The 19,614-nt window shown below is 44.7% G+C and overlaps 2 protein-coding genes across 4 annotated transcripts in view; one reads left to right on the plus strand and one right to left on the minus strand.

Annotated features, from left to right (window-relative positions):
• Window positions 1-19,614, plus strand: part of LOC125295642 (dedicator of cytokinesis protein 7-like) — a 51,563-nt gene continuing 31,949 nt past the window's right edge. For 2 of the 3 annotated variants that reach the window (XM_048244991.1, XM_048244992.1), the window contains exons 1-14: window positions 2-200; window positions 5,792-5,879; window positions 6,730-6,905; window positions 8,494-8,562; window positions 8,742-8,865; window positions 9,515-9,727; window positions 10,053-10,138; window positions 11,080-11,146; window positions 11,395-11,544; window positions 12,045-12,125; window positions 13,046-13,202; window positions 14,988-15,112; window positions 15,364-15,457; window positions 16,586-16,748. In XM_048244991.1, the coding sequence (XP_048100948.1) occupies window positions 151-200; window positions 5,792-5,879; window positions 6,730-6,905; window positions 8,494-8,562; window positions 8,742-8,865; window positions 9,515-9,727; window positions 10,053-10,138; window positions 11,080-11,146; window positions 11,395-11,544; window positions 12,045-12,125; window positions 13,046-13,202; window positions 14,988-15,112; window positions 15,364-15,457; window positions 16,586-16,748 (1,643 nt within the window). In that variant the 5' untranslated portion in view covers window positions 2-150. Of the gene's footprint in view, window positions 201-5,791; window positions 5,880-6,729; window positions 6,906-8,493; window positions 8,563-8,741; window positions 8,866-9,514; window positions 9,728-10,052; window positions 10,139-11,079; window positions 11,147-11,394; window positions 11,545-12,044; window positions 12,126-13,045; window positions 13,203-14,987; window positions 15,113-15,363; window positions 15,458-16,585; window positions 16,749-19,614 lie in introns of all 3 variants that reach the window. The other variant, XM_048244990.1, reaches the window with a different exon arrangement.
• The window catches only part of angptl8 (angiopoietin like 8), a 2,982-nt gene continuing 622 nt past the window's right edge, over window positions 17,255-19,614 (minus strand). The window contains exons 2-4 of the mRNA XM_048244993.1: window positions 19,106-19,255; window positions 17,645-17,755; window positions 17,255-17,465 (exon numbers count right to left, since the gene is read on the minus strand). Of these exons, the coding sequence (XP_048100950.1) occupies window positions 17,454-17,465; window positions 17,645-17,755; window positions 19,106-19,255 (273 nt within the window). The 3' untranslated portion in view covers window positions 17,255-17,453. The remainder of the gene's footprint in view (window positions 17,466-17,644; window positions 17,756-19,105; window positions 19,256-19,614) is intronic.

Raw genomic sequence — 19,614 nt, forward strand, 5'->3', positions numbered from 1 at the left:
CAACCGGTTAGGTGAGAATGCGTGAGTTTTTCGTCTCCTAACCACTAGGAGGAACCATTTGTCATTGTAGAGGCACAAGGAAGCAGAGTGTAAGCTGCCCAGTACGAAAGTGTAAGAAAAGGAGGATATTTTGGAAGGTGTCTGGATGGGATGGCAGCTTCAACAACGGAAAGGAGGGCTTTTGCCCATAAAATTAACAGGTAAGAGTGAATAACAAAATAGTGTTGTTTGCCAGTCTTTGGGTGTGATAGCTCGCGTGACCGAATTCGTCAACGTTAGCGCATGAATTTAGGAGGTATCGCTTGACATGAACCGCCGTAGCCTACTCCCGTGAGTGCAGTTGGACAGGGACGATTCTTTTGTTCAGCCCATATGCGTTTCACTAAAACTTGAAATTTGATATAGCCTACAGTAGATATGGAGACAGGAAGAAAACTCTGCTCGTTTAGGGCATTCCCTGTTGAATAGTTCGGACGAAAGTTCCTAGCTGGCTTGCTAAGAGATATCGGATTATTTGAATGAAGCTTTGCGCCACATTGATCAACCAAATGTTACTGTCATTGGCGATAACAGCATACATGACAGAAGCATATTTTCACTATATATATATATATATATTTTTTTTTTTTTTTCAAAACATAATTTTACTGGTGTTGGTGGTAGATAGCCTACAAATGATGAATTAACTCTTTCATAAGTTATACCCTTACTACCGCATTGCTGTGTCTATGTAAGGTGTCTTACAACAATTAGGCTAAAACTAACACAAGCTTTCAGCGATGGGTAAATGTTAGCCATCAAGCTACGGTAAACTACTTTATGCGGGACCAGGCGGGTGTTGTTAGCTCTCTCTGTCTGTGGCGCTACTGTGAGTGGTTGTCACTAATGAACTGTGCCTGACCCTGTGTGTTTATAAGCAAATCACTGCCTTTGCCTTTGAGAAAAGGCTTATAGCCCATCTGTAAGCAAAACCGACTTCTGCATTTTTTTAGACGTTCTGGGACTATCTTCAACCTGATACTATTCATCTCGCCTAATGAAAACACAAGCAGAACAGGGAATGTGCAGTTCCTTTTTTATCTGGGAAAATCACGAGTAGGCTACCTGGCTTGGGCTTGACAGTTTCATAGAGTGACTGTAGGAATTAGACCTAGGTTCTTTCATGTGACAGTAAAGTAGGCAACTCTTGCAGACTTGCAGTGTCTGTTGAAGAGCCTGTGGAATATATTCTTGTTGCAGAATATAGTTCAGCCTTAGTAACCAAAGTGAGCTTAAGTCAAATTGATTGCAAACACTACAAAAAGTAAAGCTCAAAATTGCTTCTTTTCATCATTATATGGTTCTATAAAGAACCACGACTTGAACCTTTACATCAAGTGAAAGGTTCTTCACATTGGAAATGGTTCTTTAGAAAGACTAGTATTTTCATACCTTTTCTTAAACATTTTTTTTCAGAGAACTAGCACCTTGCGGGTTCTTTGGGACACTATATAAGGTTCTTCTATAGCATTGCTCTCATTTCATTTTTAGAGAGTAGCTTTTGTTGATAAACAAATGTATTTTCCTTCAACCCCCCCGGGGCTTGTTTCTTCTCCGTGGCATGTTTAGTCGGGGTGTCCATAAAGCAGGGCAGGAGTTTGATGAGCGTCACATCTCGTGTATCAGGTAAGCGTGATCAAAACCAAGCGGAAATCTTTGCAATCTTGGAATGTGGTGAGCATGTCAACAAAGCCCCAAGGCACAGTCTGCCTCTATTCTTTACGCCCCAAGGCACAGTCGGCCTCTATTCTTTAAGCCCCAAGGCACAGTCGGCCTCTATTCTTTAAGCCCCAAGGCACAGTCTGCCTCTATTCTTTACGCCCCAAGGCACAGTCGGCCTCTATTCTTTAAGCCCCAAGGCACAGTCTGCCTCTATTCTTTACGCCCCAAGGCACAGTCTGCCTCTATTCTTTAAGCCCCAAGGCACAGTCTGCCTCTATTCTTTACGGCCCAAGGCACAGTCTGCCTCTATTCTTTAAGCCCCAAGGCACAGTCTGCCTCTATTCTTTACGCCCCAAGGCACAGTCTGCCTCTATTCTTTACGCCCCAAGGCACAGTCTGCCTCTATTCTTTACGTATATTTTTGTGTTTTCATCTGCTGAGTGACCTACCATTTCTGTTCTGAGTAGCAGTGATGAAACGGCACAAGAAAAGTTTAAATGAAGACACCAAGTTTTTCGCCTATTTTTTCTCTTCTCTCTTCACCTTTCTTTAGCGTTGGAACTTTGTCCATTGTTTGTGTCCAGGATGCAGGAAAGGGTGTGAAGTCATTCTAGGCACTGTGTTGCGGCAGAGATTTTTCTTCCTTTTTCCTGTTCGGACGTGGGCTATGTAATATGAAATGTAGGCCTAGGCCTTCGTGGTCATGTCTCATCCAGTGAACACGTTGGCTTTGATTAAGCCAAAATAGCTTGGGCGAAATGTGCTGTGTAGGTCACATTATTGGCTGAGGCTATGTACCATATTACTTCTGCCACAACACACAACATGACTGCTAGAGCAGCGCGTTCCGCGCAGCATGGCATGGAGTTCTGCCTTGGGAAATCCAGCTCTGCAGTCATCACTTTTTTATCATGCCAGGAAGTGTGGGGAGTGTTTGGCCTGACTGAGTGGCCTGACTCCCCCAGGGAGAGAGGCCATATCCGGGCTATAGCTGTACAGCTGACAGCATGGGGGATTCGGCCGAGAGAGGGGGATCGTGGGGTGTTTGTTGGGGCTTCCCATGATGGGGGGGGGCAAAATAGTGTGAGTTAGTGTGTGAGAGAGCGTGAAGAAGAAAGAATGCAGAAGGAGGAGTAAACCTCAGTAGATAAAGAGAGTGGGTGAAATGTAGGTTGGGAGAGTGCGTGTGTGTGTGTGCGTGTGTGTGCGTGTGTGTGTGTGTGTGTGTTTCAGGCTAACAGCTTGAGCACTGTGGCATTCCAGTGTGTAGAGGAAGGGGCTTGGTGTATGTGTGGTGACAGGAGAGGTTGCTCAGTACATGGAAGGGGCAGATGTTGGGTCCTCGCAGCTGTGTGTCTGTCAGTGTTGGTGTCTCTGAGACAGAGACTAAGTGAGAGAGTTGGTGTCTGTTGTTGCTCTGTGTGCTTGTGTGTGTTTCTGTGTTTCTGTTCATGGGTGTGTTTGTGAGAGAGAATTGAGTCCTGTGAGGAGTGTATATTAAGTGTTGAATGTGTAGTCAGAGACCAAAATCATCCTTGGTTGTGTATGAGTAAATTAATTTCTGCTTGTGTGTGTGTGTGTGAGAGAGAGAGAGAATTAGTGTCTGTTAGTGTGTATGAATGTGTGTGTGTTTGAAAGAGAGAGAGAGAGAGGGAGAATTAGTGTCTGTTAGTGTGTATGAGTGTGTGTGTGTGTAAAAGAGAGAGAGAGAATTAGTGTCTGTTAGTGTGTATGAATGTGTGTGTGTTTGAGCTGTTAGAGTGTGTGTGTGTGTAAAAGAGAGAGAGAGAATTAGTGTCTGTTAGTGTGTATGAATGTGTGTGTGTGAGCGTGAGTGTCTGTCCGTTATACAGACATATTTACCAATACTAATTCAGAGAGAGGCACCAAAAAAGAGAGAGAAACGGCAGTTTGAGTTACTGGGGGGAGCAGCTGCATACTGTCTATGAAAGGAATGGGTGGTGGTTGTGGTGGTGGTGGTGGTGGTGGTGGGGGTTACATTGCTTTGTCGCCGTCAGGAACTAACACTCCCATGTGTGGTTGGGGGGCAGCACATGGCCCGGAGTGTGGAGAGACCACTTTGTTTCCCTGCAACCCACCAGTCCAGTCCAGTCCCACGGACCGGCGCCGACGCCGTCCAAGCCAGAACAGCTGCTGGTGCTGCTCCCCTCCTGGACTCCACAGCCGACAGTAGCACCAAGCAGGAGGGCAGCTGCACAGCTCTGCAGAGCAGACAGAGGAGAGGGATCGTACTATGGTGTGGAGTGGGGGGGGGTACGGTTCGATAGAGAGATCTCGGATCAAAGGCGTTCGTGAGCATGCATCGCAATGTCAAATTGGTGGGAATTTTTTTTTAGACCTGTTCCTTTTTTTTAAGTGTTAGTCACCCTGTGTGTTTCAGTTTTTTTTTTCCTTGTGAAAAAATGTAATATCTTTAGATCGGCAATAACAACATGTATGAAGATTAATGGTTTGGAGTTATTCCTGTGTGCATGTTTGGTGGTGTTTGCTCATGCAGTTGTTGACAAATTGAGTGGGCCTGAACATTTAAATAAAAAGAAAAAAGGTGTGAAATGTTAAACCCAGTGTGGAAAGTGGACACAAAAATCCGGGGGCACTGTTTATCTGCCTTGTCTTCATACCCATCAGTATCCAGAAGCAATTGAAGTTCAGAAGCAAATGTTTTGACAACAGAAACCGCTTACTTCACATTTAATGAATCAGAAGGCATTCTTATTGCAACACAAATGGGCAGCCCCTAGTAGCTGAACTTGTTCTTCCTGTCTGCCTGTATCCCTGATTGCTGTACCAGTCTCCATCTGCCTCCTCTCGTCTCAAGAGGCACTCGCTTGTATTGTTCCACTCTAGCCCATGTGACTGGGCAGAAGAGGAAGTGCATGCTGGGTGCTCAGGGCTGAGGTCAATATTTGTGTTTACTTCCATGTGTTATAAGGCACTTACGTGTTGGATTTCACTTTTGGCTAAACAGACGAACAGGAACATCCCACTAGTCAAACATAGTGTAAACCCATGACTTCATAACAGTCGTTATTGTAAACATATTCAGACTGTCCGTTCACTTTATTCAGTCATGATTAATGAGTGCCAAACTCAACAGTCTGGACTGGATGTGAAATGAGACATTTGAAAATAAAGATTCAGCCTAAGGTTAAGCTTAAGGTGTGCTTTATTGTCCCCAGAGGTTAATGTGTCTTGGGCTCCAGCCACTGCACCACATAACCTAGGCCTACACCACATCCATTGCACAATCAATACATGTTATTCACTCCAAGAACACTGCATTACACAAGTCTAGCGACTGAAGCTGTGGAGGTGGAGGTGGTTTATAGGAGATCAATCTGTAATCTAAGGGCTATGTGCATTTTGCTGCAGACAGTACATCCCCAAATCACAGCTCACTCACTCACATGCCCATGCCTGCCATTATGCCCATGACGTCCTGGATCCTGGGCTTTCCTGGAGGAGGCTGCTGACACTGGTGTGCTCCTGCGCTTGCTGATTTGGATTCCCGGATCTTTCTTGTCCTGACAGGCTGCTACTTCTCGCCTCTGTTGTCACTGTAGTCCTTGTCGGCCTCTGAAAAATGGCAGTAAACCGTGTTGTACCAGATTAGCGGAGTAAGTTCACCTGTGAGGCTATCAGTTTGTTAACTGTGACATTTGTTGATATGGTCCAGGTGGGCTAAGCAAACATATTCAAAAGTAGCAAAGCTCCGGATGTCCGAATTCCAATTCTGAGTGTAGATGACCTCTTTGTGTTTTTCTCTGTGGCTATGTTCATCCATGCTACATGCACGAAGTGCAACTAAACATCGAAAGATTAGCTGTGTCTGGTTCAGTCCTGCTGTGGGGAATGGAGAGTGGGAATGGGTAGTGGGGTTAGGCCTCCATACCTCATTTGATGCTGGCTAATATGTCAGTTCAGTTTGCATTTGTTATTCTGCTCCCATCTGAAACACTTCCTGGCTGCATATTTGCACGTGTTCGATCATACAAATAAATGTATTGCCACTGCTATATTTAATACTGTTTGAGGTATTGATCAGTATTAACTTGTGTTTCTCTCCTAGAACGGTGGCGTCTGAGGTGAGGAAACAGGTGTCCAGGGACTATGGGTCACCACAGCTATCTAAGAAGCGTGCAGGAGCTCACCAACCTGTGAGTGTGTGTGTGTGTGTCTGTGTGTGTGTGAGTGTGTTTGCATGTGTTCTTTTGTCAAGGATGAGTGCAATAAAAGTGGTGATTTGAATGCAAATAGCGGTTGAGATACAAACAGCATGTTTTTAAAGATATCGAACCAGGCAGTCCTTTTTGAAATCTTGTTGTTTTACCACCAAAGACAATCCAAAGGCAACTCTGGATTTGGCTGGGGGAATAACTCTGTGGTTAGGGTACGTCTTAAAAAGAGGAAGAGGTTGCGCCACAAGCCAGACAAATCACTTTCTCTTCTGCCCTCATTTCCTCGTCCTGTCTCTGTAATAAAAAATATTTTTTTGGCATATGCAAACTCAAGCTTTACTGTAAGATGGTGCAGTCAGCGACCATACGCGATCGCCCCTAATATTTTTTGTCACATTCAGCGAACATCTCCTCACAATCGGCTAACTGCCCATCCTGTGAGTTCACTGTAAAAAAAACAGTCTCTGTAGTCAGCCCAGGCTGGAAACAAACAATGTGGGGGCAGTCTGTCCCCCAAACAATTCAAAACCCTGTGTGGAGTTTCTCTGGGAATACTGTAGGGAAGGGTGAGCTACCTCTTTGGTGTGTTTTGTTTGTCCTTGGTTAAAATATAATGTACGTTTTATGCATTAAAAAAAAAAAAAACGTGTCTGCATGCACAATCGCTAACTGACCCTTTAAGTGAGATACTGAACTGTGCATTCTGTCCTCAAAAGTACCCAAATTCGTTTATTGAAGTGTCCTATTGAAATGAATTAGAATTGATTACAATTTAGCATGATGTGTGTATGTGGTGTGCGTGTGTGCATGTGTGCCTGTGTGTTTGCAGCTGCCCCTGACAGAGGTAGTGGAACCAGTGGACTTTGAGGAGTATGTGAGCAGCCACGCTCCTGGACCAGAACCTGGACCACTCCGCCAGCTGATGGAGTTCCCCCCGGATGACCTGGAACTCGTCCTGCAGGAGAGAGAGTGCAGCACGCTTGAGGCAGCTCTGCCTGAGGAAGAGTGAGTCACTAACACACACACATACTCACACACATGCGCACACACACATACTCTTACACTATCACAGCCACACACATACTCAAACACATACACACTCTGTCATTCGCTTACTCACACTCACTCCTCTCGCAAACACACAGTGGCATGCGTGGACACACACAATCCCGAGCACGGTTCATTACTACTGAGCACATCACTTTTGTAGGCCTGTCCCTGTCATGTGACACATTCTGCACGGCTCAGTGGCCGTGGCCTGCTTTTACCTCTGGGACCGAGCTACCCCAGCTCTGCATCTGCAGCTGATGTGTGTGGGTGTGGGTGTGTGTGTGTGTGTGTGTGTGTGTGTGTGTGTGTGTGTGAGCTCCACACCATACCGCACACAGCACCACCAAGCATTGCATGGCAATACGTAAGGGATAATGTATAGAACGCCGGTCGGAAAATAAGTCGCGACAGGGCGAACAGGACTCCGATGCGGCAGTGTTGGGAAGTCCCATTCAAGTCATTTGTGAAGAGCCATGTAATACATGGCAATACATGCACAATACATGCACTGCATAGCATTTTACAGCAGAGCACAGCGCTCTACAGTGTTTTGCACAGTATATGAATGCATTGCACACATCCCATTTCATCTATTGCACAGCACTGTGATGTGTTCTGGGAAGCATGTCACATGGAAGTGTGTAGTACTACACAGCCCTGCACAGACCTCCGCTATTCAGCTGCACAATACAACACTCTGCAGCACTACACAGCTCTGTGCAGCATAGCATTGTGTATAGCTATAATGCTACACAGTTGTGCTCTTCTTTACTCATCATTGGGCCAAATTAGCATTGCAAGGTATTTAACAGAATTTCAGGCCCCAGCTGTGGCGCAACTGGCTGGGGCACCTGCACCGTACGCCGGCAACCCGGGTTCTATTCCCGCCCCGTGGTCCTTTCCGGATCCCACCCCGACTCTCTCTCCCACTCACTTCCTGTCATTCTCCACTGTCCTATCAAATTAAAGGCATAAAAAGCCCCAAAAATATATATATTTAAAAAAAAAAAAGAAAGAAAAGAATTTCATTCTTTAGAACATTGCATTGCACTTAGTGACTGCACAGCAGGATCCAGGGTATGTCATTAGACCACTACAGTACATGACTGTATTCTCCGCATTACTGCACTCTGCAGCACAGAGCTGTACACCACTCCTGCATTGTGTGCCACTCACTTCAGTGTTGCCCACAGAATTAAATTCTATTTGTGGTGGTAGGTTTGCAGAATTGACATTGACTTGAATGCAACAGTTTTTAACAAATTAGCGCAGCGTGGTTATGATGCTAACCAGATTTAAGCACAATTTAGTACAACCTGGAAAATCATTGTGTAATGGTCAGTGTTGATATTGTGGTGGGCCGCCACAAATAAGTCAATGTATGGGAAACATTGACTGCACTATATAACATGACACCCTTTTTTATTCTGCTGTACACAACATTGCACCACACAACACCTCACAGTTGCTGTGCAGAAATACACACACACACACACACTAGAGCACCGCATCAGCAGTTTTCTGTGTTTGTGTTTTGTTGTAGGACACTGGACCCCCGAGTGCGAGACGCCCTGGGAGTTTACACAGATGACTGGCTCATCATCCAGAGGAAGTGAGTACGGCTAGGCAGGCAGGCAGGCAGGCAGGCAGGCAGGCAGGCAGGCACAGAGGCTGCTGAGGCCGCACTCCGTTACAGTTCACTGGACCACAGAGATGAGGACAGCTGTGAGGACTTGTCCCTGATGCTGGGCGGCAGTGCCCGTTTTGACCTCTGTGACCTATCACACGCAGGTACCAGCGCTACAGCACCACACAGTCGCCACACAACTCGGAGAGGCAGAGGGAGAAGCAGAGGGGCCTGGTCAAGCAGACCTTTGAGCTGGACGAGACCGCAACAGAACGTCATGACGACCAGGTCGGCTAGAACTTTTTCTCTGTTTCAGCGTGTCGGACCACTTAGTTCATTTGCTCCCCACTTTCTCTTTCTCTCTGCTCCCCCAGTAATGTACCTGGAAAATCCAGAGTTGTCGCAGGAGCACAATTTGAATTATCTCTGCGAGACACTCTGGCAATGAGTAATGATGCACGTTACTTTTGCCGCTTGTATCGGGGGGAGCCAATCACATCGGTGTATCTCATATAGGCGGGCCAAAGGCGAGCTAAACAGATGAGAGTCGTAGTGTTATCCAATTGTGTAGAAGTCCGGAATCAGTCAGTAAACATTGGTCGTATAGTCTTATCCAATTGCGTGCAGTGAGATTTTCAAATGCAAGCTTGGTGCCGCCCCTCGAGTTGGGCCATTACATTATTTGTAGCCAGACCCTTAATCCTTCTAGATTACCAGGGTCTGGAATCTCCAGGCTACCAATAATGTACATTTTATCCTCCCAATGTGGGGTTGGGAGTTGAAGATGTGGATGGCAGGTTATTCTGAGGCACTTGTGAGCAAGGTGTCAATTCCCATGTAATAGAATAGTATTTATCTGTTTTATTTGTGTTGTATCAAATGCTTTATGGAAAATGTGAATGAGACTGTTGAGCGTCCCCGTTGCTGTGTCCATCAGGACGAGGCAAAGCGTCGCTCGGTGTCCATGGACGACACGCCGCGGGGCAGCTGGGCCTCCAGCATCTTCGACCTGAAGAACTCGTCTCCCGACGCACTGCTGCCCTCAGTGCTGGAGCGCACCAGCGCCGAGGACATGGACCACCGCAACGCCGACGCTCGCCAGCAGGGGCGCCACACCGACTTGCTAGGCCTCTACCCCACACCTGACGAGGTCTGTGTGTGTGTGTGTGTGTGTGTGTGTGTGTGTGTGTGTGTCTGTCTTTAATTGTATAGCTCCCAAAGGGGAGCCTGACATATATCTACAGCTGAAATCCATCCACTTGTTTGAGTGCTATATGATGGACTTTGACCGTACAGTATTTGCATGTCCCCCTTGCTGTCCTCTCAATGTCCCTGTCTAACATGCTTGTTCTGTTCCTATTTCCCTCTGTGCCTCTCTCCCTCTCTCTGCTCTTGCTTCTTTAATGCGGTGTCCTGTGTCAACGTTGCCTTGGTGTCTGTGTAAACGTTGTGGGCGGTCGGTTCTCACGCGGCAGGACGAGGCGGTGGAGCGCTGCTCCCTCCCAGAGGTCCCCAAAGAGCACATGGGCCAGAGGATCATGGTCAAGTGTCTGTCCCTCAAGTGAGTATCTCTCTCTGTCTGTCTGACTGTCTGTCTATCTCTTTCTTTCTCTCTCTTTCTCTCTCTCTCTCTCTCCCTCTCTCTTTCTTTCTTTTTCTTTCTTTCTTTCTTTCTTTCTTTCTTTCTTTCTTTCTCTCTTCCTCTCCATCTCTCTCTTTCTCTCTCTCTCACTCTCACTCTGTCTCTCTCTGTTTCTCTGTTGTTTGCCTCTCCCTCCCCACTTCCTCTAAATGCTCTCTTAATTTCTACCATTTCTACCCCCCCCTCTCAGTTTCAATTTTCAATGGAGCTTTATTGGCATTACTGAAGCAAACCTATAACAAAATAATACAGTCAGAGAGAGAATAGGAAATGATACAGTATTACTGTACGTACTATACAGTATAGTAATTATGTGTGTTATCATGGATAATAATTAGTGATAGAAAGTGAAGTATGTCACAATATATGCCACTCTCTTCATCAGTTTATGACAGGTTACCAGGTACCGTGCAGCTAGATTTGCACAACTTTTGTGCTCTCCCAATAAGTATGGAAGCTAGTCTTTTAATTGATGGAAATGTTGGTTCCTGACTGCTGAATTTACTGGATTCAGTGAGGAAGTGTTTTTCTTCTTCTACTACTTCCCCCCTCCCTCTCTACCGGTCTTGTTCTCCATCTCTTGTCAGGTCTCCAGTCTATCTCTCTCAGGGTTCATATGCCCGCATTTGCAACAGTCACTCATCAGCAGACCCCCAGAGAATCATGTCATGTCATATCACTGTATACTCCACACTGCTCCAACACATTTCTCTGACCCCCATGTTCCGCATTCTACCCTCATGTGCGCGTTACACTGATACTATCTGATGCTATCTGCAGCCAATCCAGAGCTAATCTCGTGTGTGTGTGTGTGTGTGTGTGTGTGTGTCTCTCTCTCTCTCTCCTGGTTGTCCCTCCAGGTTTGAGATAGAAATTGAGCCAATATTTGGAACACTGGCTCTGTATGATGTCAAAGAAAAGAAAAAGGTATTCATTTTTTTTATTGTTATCACAGAGTTACTTGCATTAACTCCAGTGTGTCCTTTGGAAAATTTATTTTGAAGTAGAGTTTGGATGTTTTCATTTGACCTGCGACCTGGAGATTTGATTTGAGTTGAAAATGGTTGTGCCGATTGTCCTGATTCCTTGCCTCTCTCCTCCTCCTCCTCCTCCTCCTCCGCCTCCTCCTCCTCCGCTACCTCCTGTGGTCCCCCGCCCCCCCCATCACCTCCCAGATCTCGGAGAACTTCCACTTTGACCTGAACTCTGATCAGATGAAGGGCCTGCTGCGGCCTCACATCCCCCACACGGCCATCTCCACCCTGGCCCGCTCCGCCATCTTCTCCATCACATACCCTTCCGCAGACATCTTCCTGGTCATCAAGGTAGCTACGAGCAGCCAGCAGGGGGCGCCACTAGCCCACAGCTCAGTGGGGAAATGACCTGCACTGCTGTGCCTCACTGTGCCATTCTCTCATGACCTTACGTTCTCACTATAAATGGTTTTATTAGTTCATGCATTATCCAATCCTCTCTTTTATGCTCTCTCGCTTGCTCTCTCTCTCTCGCGCTCTCTCACTCTCTCGCTCTCTCTTATTCTCTCTCTTTATATGACATCCTTGTCTCTTTCATGTCTCACTGTCTCTCTCTCTCTCATGTTTCCTTCCTTCTTTCTCTCTTTCTTTCTATGCAAACTGTACCCCCACCCACCTCTTTCTCTCTCTCTCTCTCTCTCACTCACACACACACACACACACACACACACACACACACACACACACACACATTCTCTCTCTCTCTCTCACTCACACACACACACACACACACACATTCTCTCTCTCTCTCTTTCTCTCTCTCTCTCTCTCTCTCTCTTTCTCTCTCTCAGTTGGAGAAGGTTCTGCAGCAGGGCGACATAGGGGAGTGCTGTGAGCCCTACATGATTATGAAAGAGTCCGACTCCACTAAGGTGAGTTACAGCTTCACTGGCTAGCAGCAGCATGCAGACACCAGACTGACCTCTGAACTGCACATGCAGAGTCCCAAAAGGGTAACATGCGGTCACCTGTGTTTGCTGAATCAGAAGCAGGACAGCCAATATTTAAGAATTGTCTAATATTAAAGCAAACTTTATAAAGTTCAGGGATATATTTGCAGAGGAAAGAGAAATAGGTGAGAAGGCCAGACTGGCACAGACGATCAAATATTAGAGCCAAGAATGCACATGTCCTGTGTGTGTGTGTGTGTGTGTGTGTGTGTGTGTGTGTGTGTGTGTGTGTGTGTGTGTGTGTGTGTGTGAGGTGCAAGTGTGCATCTCTGTGTGCGTGCGTGAGAGGCAGGCAGACAGTGCGCTTGGCAGAGTACATCTGTAATAGTTTCTCAATGCATTCCATGACAGTTTCAATATTTGCCTTCATGACGATCAATGTCCAGCAAACTCCTAAAAGGGTCCAATTATGTGAGGCCTTGGCAATATTTCTTAAAATAGAAATATCCATGTTGAGAAGACCTGATTTAAAACTAACTAAGGACACTTTGTGTCCTTCAAAGCTTAAGTAGCTTAGAGCTGAAGCTAAAGATGTTGAATGGTAAAGCTGAGAAGAACTGGTATTGGCTAGTTTAGAAAAAAGAAGAAATCACCAATCTCTTTTACTAAATTAATTAATACAACCTTCAAAAAGAAAACGGCAATGTTTTTATAGATTGGCATACTATGTTGATTCTCCATGTAAATACGGCAATATCCTAAAAGTGCATTGTGCCTCACTGATACATAAGTGCAGTAGTTATATAATGTTTGTATGGCTGGCTGTTTGCCTGCCTGTATTTCTTTGTGCGTACATGCCTATGTAAATATGTGTGTGTGTGTGTGTGTGTGTGCGTGCGCAGCATAAGGAGAAGCTGGAGAAGTTGCGTACGCAGGCGGAGCAGTCCTGCAACAGGTTGGGTCGTTTCCGCATGCCCTTTGCCTGGACCGCCATTCACCTGCTCAACATTGTCAGCAGCGTGGGGGGGCTGGAGCGCTCCGACCCCGACTCAGACAGTGGTACCTCAGACATCACGACACACCACACTACACAGTAGTACACTATAGTACACCACACTACACAGTAGTACACTATAGCACACCACATTACACCACACTACACAGTAGTACACTATAGCACACCACATTACACCACACTACACAGTATTACACTATAGCACACCACATTACACCACACTACACAGTAGTACACTATAGCACACCACATTACACCACACTACACAGTAGTACACTATAGTACACCACATTACACTACGCTACACAGTAGTGCACTATAGCACAACACACTACACCACACTACACAGTAGTACACAATAGTACACTACACCACACTACATAATAGTACACTATACCACACTACACAATAGTACTCTATAGTACACTACACAACACTACACCACACTACACAATAGTACACTACACCACATTACACAATACCTCGTCAGTAGCTTGCTCAGGGTCCCTACACATAAATCGAAGCACCAACATAGTTAGCGAACCCGTCGTTTATTACAGAAGACTAAAAGAACACTTACACTAAGTATCCTAACACTTACTTAGCTCGAAGGAAAGTCCATATAAGGCATTACCTTCCGGCAATAGACGTCATGCTCCGTGTGAGATCTCAGTCTTCTGTGAGATTAACAGTCTTTTGTGATAAACTCCGGGTTCGCTAACTACGTTGTTGGTGCTTCGTTTTATGTCTAGGGACCTTGTGCAAGCTACTGACGAGGTTTGATGCTGTTTTGAACAATATTACTGGTTAAAAAAAGGCTATTTGAGAAGCGTTTGACTCATGGCCCTTAGCTAATCCACTGTTTGCGATTTGGGCATATACTGGAGCAAGCTCTGTAGTGGTTGATCAACGAAAAATACTGTCTCCACGGCCTATTTGATGTGTTTTAATGCAGAAAAACACCCATGGGTCAATTTTTGCTGGAATTACACTTTAACTCCGACACCTCAGATGTCTCTGGCCCAAATCCCTATCTACTGCCGAAGATGCCACATGCGGACATGACCGGACACTAGGGATTAGATTAGAGGACATGAGATTACAGCACAGTTGTTCATTCAGCAAGCACTTACAGTACATTACATTTCCATAATCCGTAATGCCAAATATGGCATTACTTTACATTCCAGTAGATTTGTTTACTTAACAAACATGGTGTTAAGTGTACATTCTAGAGGATTACTTCATATTACATGGCATTAGAATGACATGATAGTACATGGCACACGATTCATTTACAGTGTTTATTCTATCAGCTCATACTTCTGTTTAGTTCATGTTTCTGTGTTATTCAGATGAAGTGGGTTTAGTAAATATTATCCCAGAAGTGGCCTTGTCTCTGCTGACCTGCATTGACATTAGGGCATAGCCTGGGTCAGGGGTCATATAGCTTCTTTTGCAAAACTTCAGTGTCCAGCAACCATTGATCTACATACATATAGAGGGCTTTTACTGGTCAGAAATATCTGCCATTCTTATTTAACTAGACACATGACTCATATGTACCAAGCTGTGTCTTTGCTGGTACTTGTTTTTATTTTCTTGCCTCCTGTACTCTCCATTTGCCCTGTCTGGGGTTCTGCGCAAGATTTCAGACCCTGTGGAAAATTCTAATTTCTTAACCACATTAGGTTTGATTAGTTTTGTTTTTGATTGATATTGTCATCATTTCACCGTCATCAGGGGCCATAAACAAATAGAACGGAACATCCTATACATTCTATACATGTATTCCCACCTCACTGACTCGTCCTTGTTTTGTTCCGCAGAGAGAAAAGGGACGTGGAACGAGCGGAAGAAGAAGGGGTTCGAGCGGATGAGTGTGGGGGAGGACATGTGTAACTTCGCCACGTTCCGGCCAGCCACTCTCACAGTCACCAACTTCTTCAAACAGGTCAGCGGTCAATACATGCTGGACATCTTGTGTTTTTTTTTGTTGTTCCATTGATCTTTGGTCAAATAGGTCAGTGTGTTGGTTTGTGCTTATCTCTGGTTATATGTGCAGGACTTTGAACATATCTGTGGATGTCCAGTTGGAATAACCATTCATGTGTAGTGTACATATATATATGTTTCTATGCGTGTCGTCTCATGCGTTTGTGTATCTCTGTGTTTGTGTGTTTGTGTGTGCGTGTGTGTATATAGGAAGGTGACAGGTTGAGTGATGAGGATCTGTATAAGTTTCTGGCTGACATGCGTAGACCTTCTTCCGTCCTGAGGAGGCTGAGACCTGTCACTGGTACCTGCACACCCCCAACCTGACCTTACACAACAGTTGCAACTGTTAAACTGCAACACAACGCTCCACATTTACCTCTAAATGACCTTTATCACTACACTTACCAACTTTCTGTAAATTATATCATTGATTACGTTTACATGCACTTCAGTATCCCGGTTATTAGCCTTAAGGGTCATTCACCCCAAGAACGATAACGACAATGATAACAATAATATGAATACGGCGTTCACACATAAACTATAACAATAACGGCATGAAGACGATATTGTTGGGGATCACTTTCAGAGCGATTTTAAGAACGATAAAAAGCTAATAGCCAATCAGAACCCATCAAATTTTAGCCGTCACATTCATTAACACAAGGAGAGACTTCGTTTATCGTTGTTCAGTGTGGACGCTTTTATCGTTATGGTTATAGTTATCGTTATCGTTCTTGGTGTGAATGACCCTTAATCATATTTGGGATGTGGTGTTTACATGAACACAGAGAAACCCGGTTATTAATATCCTTGTATACATGATGAATCCTACTATCCCGGTTACCAACAATAAAGTGTTAGCACAATATTAGCACACCCTATCCTGGTTGTGTGTGTATGTTACTCAAAACCGGGATAAGGGCTTATCCGCGGTATTGAAATTGGGATTATGATGTTTACATGCGCAAATACCAAACCGGTATATACCGGATACTTCAAAATCCCGATCATAACCGGGACACAAGTGCCAGTAAACGCAGTCATTTAGCTTGCTTTAAGGTTTGATGAGTTTGTTTTTGCTTGGTTTGAACTAGGTTTAATGTAGTCATCTTCTGTTTTATCACATTTACCTTTTGTGACTCAAAATGCGCTTTTGAATAATAATCAATAACTTGTATCTTCATTCTTCTTCTCCACTCTCTCTTTCCTTCCCTTCTTCTCCACTCCCTCTCTTTCTATTTTCCTCCCCCTTTTGTCCTCCCTTTCCACATCTCTACCTCTGTCCCTCTCTCTCCCCTCCCTCGCTCTCTTTCAACTCCGTCTTGTTTCTCTCTCCCCCTATCTCTACCTCTCTCCCACTCTTCTCTTCTCTCTTTCTTCTCCCTCTCTCTCCCTCTCTCTCTCTCTCTCTCTCTCTCTCTCTCAGCCCAGTTGAAGATAGACATCTCTCCAGCCCCCGAGGCCCCTCACTACTGTCTGTCCCCTGAGCTGCTGCATGTCAAGCCCTATCCAGACCTGCGCGTGCGGCCCACCAAAGAAGTGCTGGAGTTCCCCGCACGCTATGTCTACACGCCACACACACACTACAGGTGGGGAATCATCCACACCCACATGGAAACACACTCACCCATACATACAGACATTGGCTTGCATGCTGTATGGATATGCTTGAGCAAACACACATAAGTATAAGTATATATACGCTTTTGATCCCGTGAGGGAAATTTGGTCTCTGCATTTATCCCAATCCGTGAATTAGTGAAACACTCAGCACACAGTGAACACACAGTGAGGTGAAGCACACACTAATCCCGGCGCAGTGAGCTGCCTACAACAACAGCGGCGCTCGGGGAGCAGTGAGGGGTTAGGTGCCTTGCTCAAGGGCACTTCAGCCGTGCCTACTGGTCCGGGTTTGAACCGGCAACCCTCCGGTTACAAGTCCGAAGCGCTAACCAGTAGGCCACTGTGCCACAAACACACACTGCCACTTCTACCTCTCTTGAGATTATCTGGTCAAATTGGTTCAAAGACACTTTACACTAGACAGGGATTATTGAATCAATATTTATTTTAAATAACAAAGGCAGTTAGTAACATAAGTAAGTAAGTAACACATAAGTAATAAAATAATAAGTAAGCATGTCCGAAACATTAAAATACAGTATTATATGATATGATGTATTAGCTGAAATGTATTGGCTGGATCTGTTTGTGGGTATGTAAATAGCTTGAAGTATAGTCTTCCAAATAATGGGAGTGTGGAGTGTCCAGTGTGTCTTTTCTTCAGGCAGGTCTTACAACCCATTCTGTAATACACAAAAACACTTTTGTTAACTACAAACACAAACAAATGATCTAACTAACAAAGGCACAACACATTTTCATAGAGTGTCATTGATTCTTTTTTGGTAACACACAGGGTAGATATATATTACATTAGACATATTACTTTTGTGCTTTTGAATACTATGGAGTTTGGACTTGCCTGTTTCTGTAACTGGGTCAACTGTTGGTTCTGAAGCTCAATTTTCTCCCTCTGTTTCTTGGTCCAGTCCAGTAAATCCTTCAGCAGCCTTGAGTGCTTCTGAACTGTGTCCTGAAAGCAAAGACTATTTAGAACCAAGGCAAACTGACAATGCTGATACAGTATAATTATGCTGATGCTGATGCAGAATGATCACAAATCAAATGAACCAATTTCAAAGTGAATTTCAGTCCGTTGGCCTTGACATAAATTTCTCAAATCTCATAAGTGAGTGAGTGTTTTAATAGGAGAGTTTAATAGAATATTTTTTGCTGTCACCAGCTCAGATGGGGGGCCCAACTCTTGCCCTTGAGTCTCTCTAGGCTTTGGTTTCTGTGATAAACCTTTAGGCTGTGTTGAATTGCATTGATTTGTGTCACCTCAAGCTGGTGTGTGGTGAGCGTTCTGGGCCATAATGGCTGCTCTGCATCACCCAGTGAGTGCTGCACATTGGAGGTGGCTAGTAGGGCTGTCACTTTACGTTCGATAATCGATTGCACAATCGATTGGACCAACCAACAAGTTTCGAAAACTAAAATACGGAATCGATTTTAACCAAATATGTACACTATTAATTTTAAACGAATTAAACAAATACAAAATCTAGATGTAACAAAACTCGCAAACAAGCAGAAAAATAACAAAGAATTCCGAAGTGCAGTAAGCATTGCGATAGCTAAAACGAAAATTCCCACCAATTTTACGCACCGGAAACAGCTGTTTCAATCGGCTGCTGTGCTGCTGGTGTTTTGCCAAAAAATTGAGGACAACGCAATCAACCTGTGCGACATGAGAGAGACGAGTGATAGGCCCTAATAACTTGAGGAGTTCGATATGGAAGCACCGGGTTTGGGTATATCAAACTATGGAGAAGGACAAAGCGGTATGTGCAGTCGAGTTCTACGTGGGGCTTAAATTTGTTTGACATTTCTAATTGTAAACGCAGCCACGTTGAAGCCTGCAGTAATGTTTTTCACTGATGTTATGACAGTCCACTCTGCTTATTGTTTTTCGAGAATGTTGCACTCCTGTTTGTCATTGTGCACGAAACTTCACGCCAAGAAATCATCAGAAATATTGCTGGCTTGTGCGTCTTCAAGCGCCCCCTTTACGTTCGTAATGCCTGTTAGTTGTTTGTGGATTGGCCTATATTTGGCGTTGAAAATTTAAACGTCTTTAGACATGAAAAATCGATTTTACAATCGATTCAATAAACAATTATGTCTCAAGAATCGAACAGGATTTTTTCACAAAAGTGACAGCCCTAGTGGCTAGTGAGTTAGTTCCCCTTTTACTGTAAAGTGCTTTTGGTGCCTTCATAAGGTGCTATATAAATGCAAGTTGTTGTTGGTTTGTTGTGGTTGTCATTGGTTTGTTGTTGTTGTTGTTGTTGTTGTTGTTGCTGCTGTTGCTGTGGTGTACCTTGAGTGATTTGACGTTGTCAGGGCTGGCGCTGGTGAGGGTGGACTCCAGTCCACTAAGCTTCATCTTGAGCTCCAGCTCCTCCTGCTGCACCTGCTCCACCTTCCCTTTAGCCTGCTGGGCGGTGCTCTTAAGATCCGCAGTCTGTGCCTGGGAACCACACCAGAAATGGCACTCATGTTCACATATACGTCAAGTCTGTCACGTGTTTTTAAATAAGGGTCTTGCTCTTAATGGATGCTTTTTGGGCAAAGACGCTAAGAGTACAGGTATACATTTTTGTCAATATATGTGCTCTGTGGATTTTAGACCCGTGGGTCCATGGTTGTTTTAACACCTTAATCAACTGTCTCAATCCATTCAAAGATCTACTAGCACTCTCTGAAACCAGGACCTTCAGGGCAAATTAAACAACCAATTTGTGAGATAGACACCACTTTTGTTTTTACGTTAGTAGTGACCGCCTCAGTTAGTGACCTCTTTATCACAACAGTCAATATTTAAACATA

The sequence above is a fragment of the Alosa alosa genome, chromosome 6 (genome assembly GCF_017589495.1).
Source record: "Alosa alosa isolate M-15738 ecotype Scorff River chromosome 6, AALO_Geno_1.1, whole genome shotgun sequence".
Lineage (NCBI taxonomy): Eukaryota > Metazoa > Chordata > Actinopteri > Clupeiformes > Clupeidae > Alosa > Alosa alosa.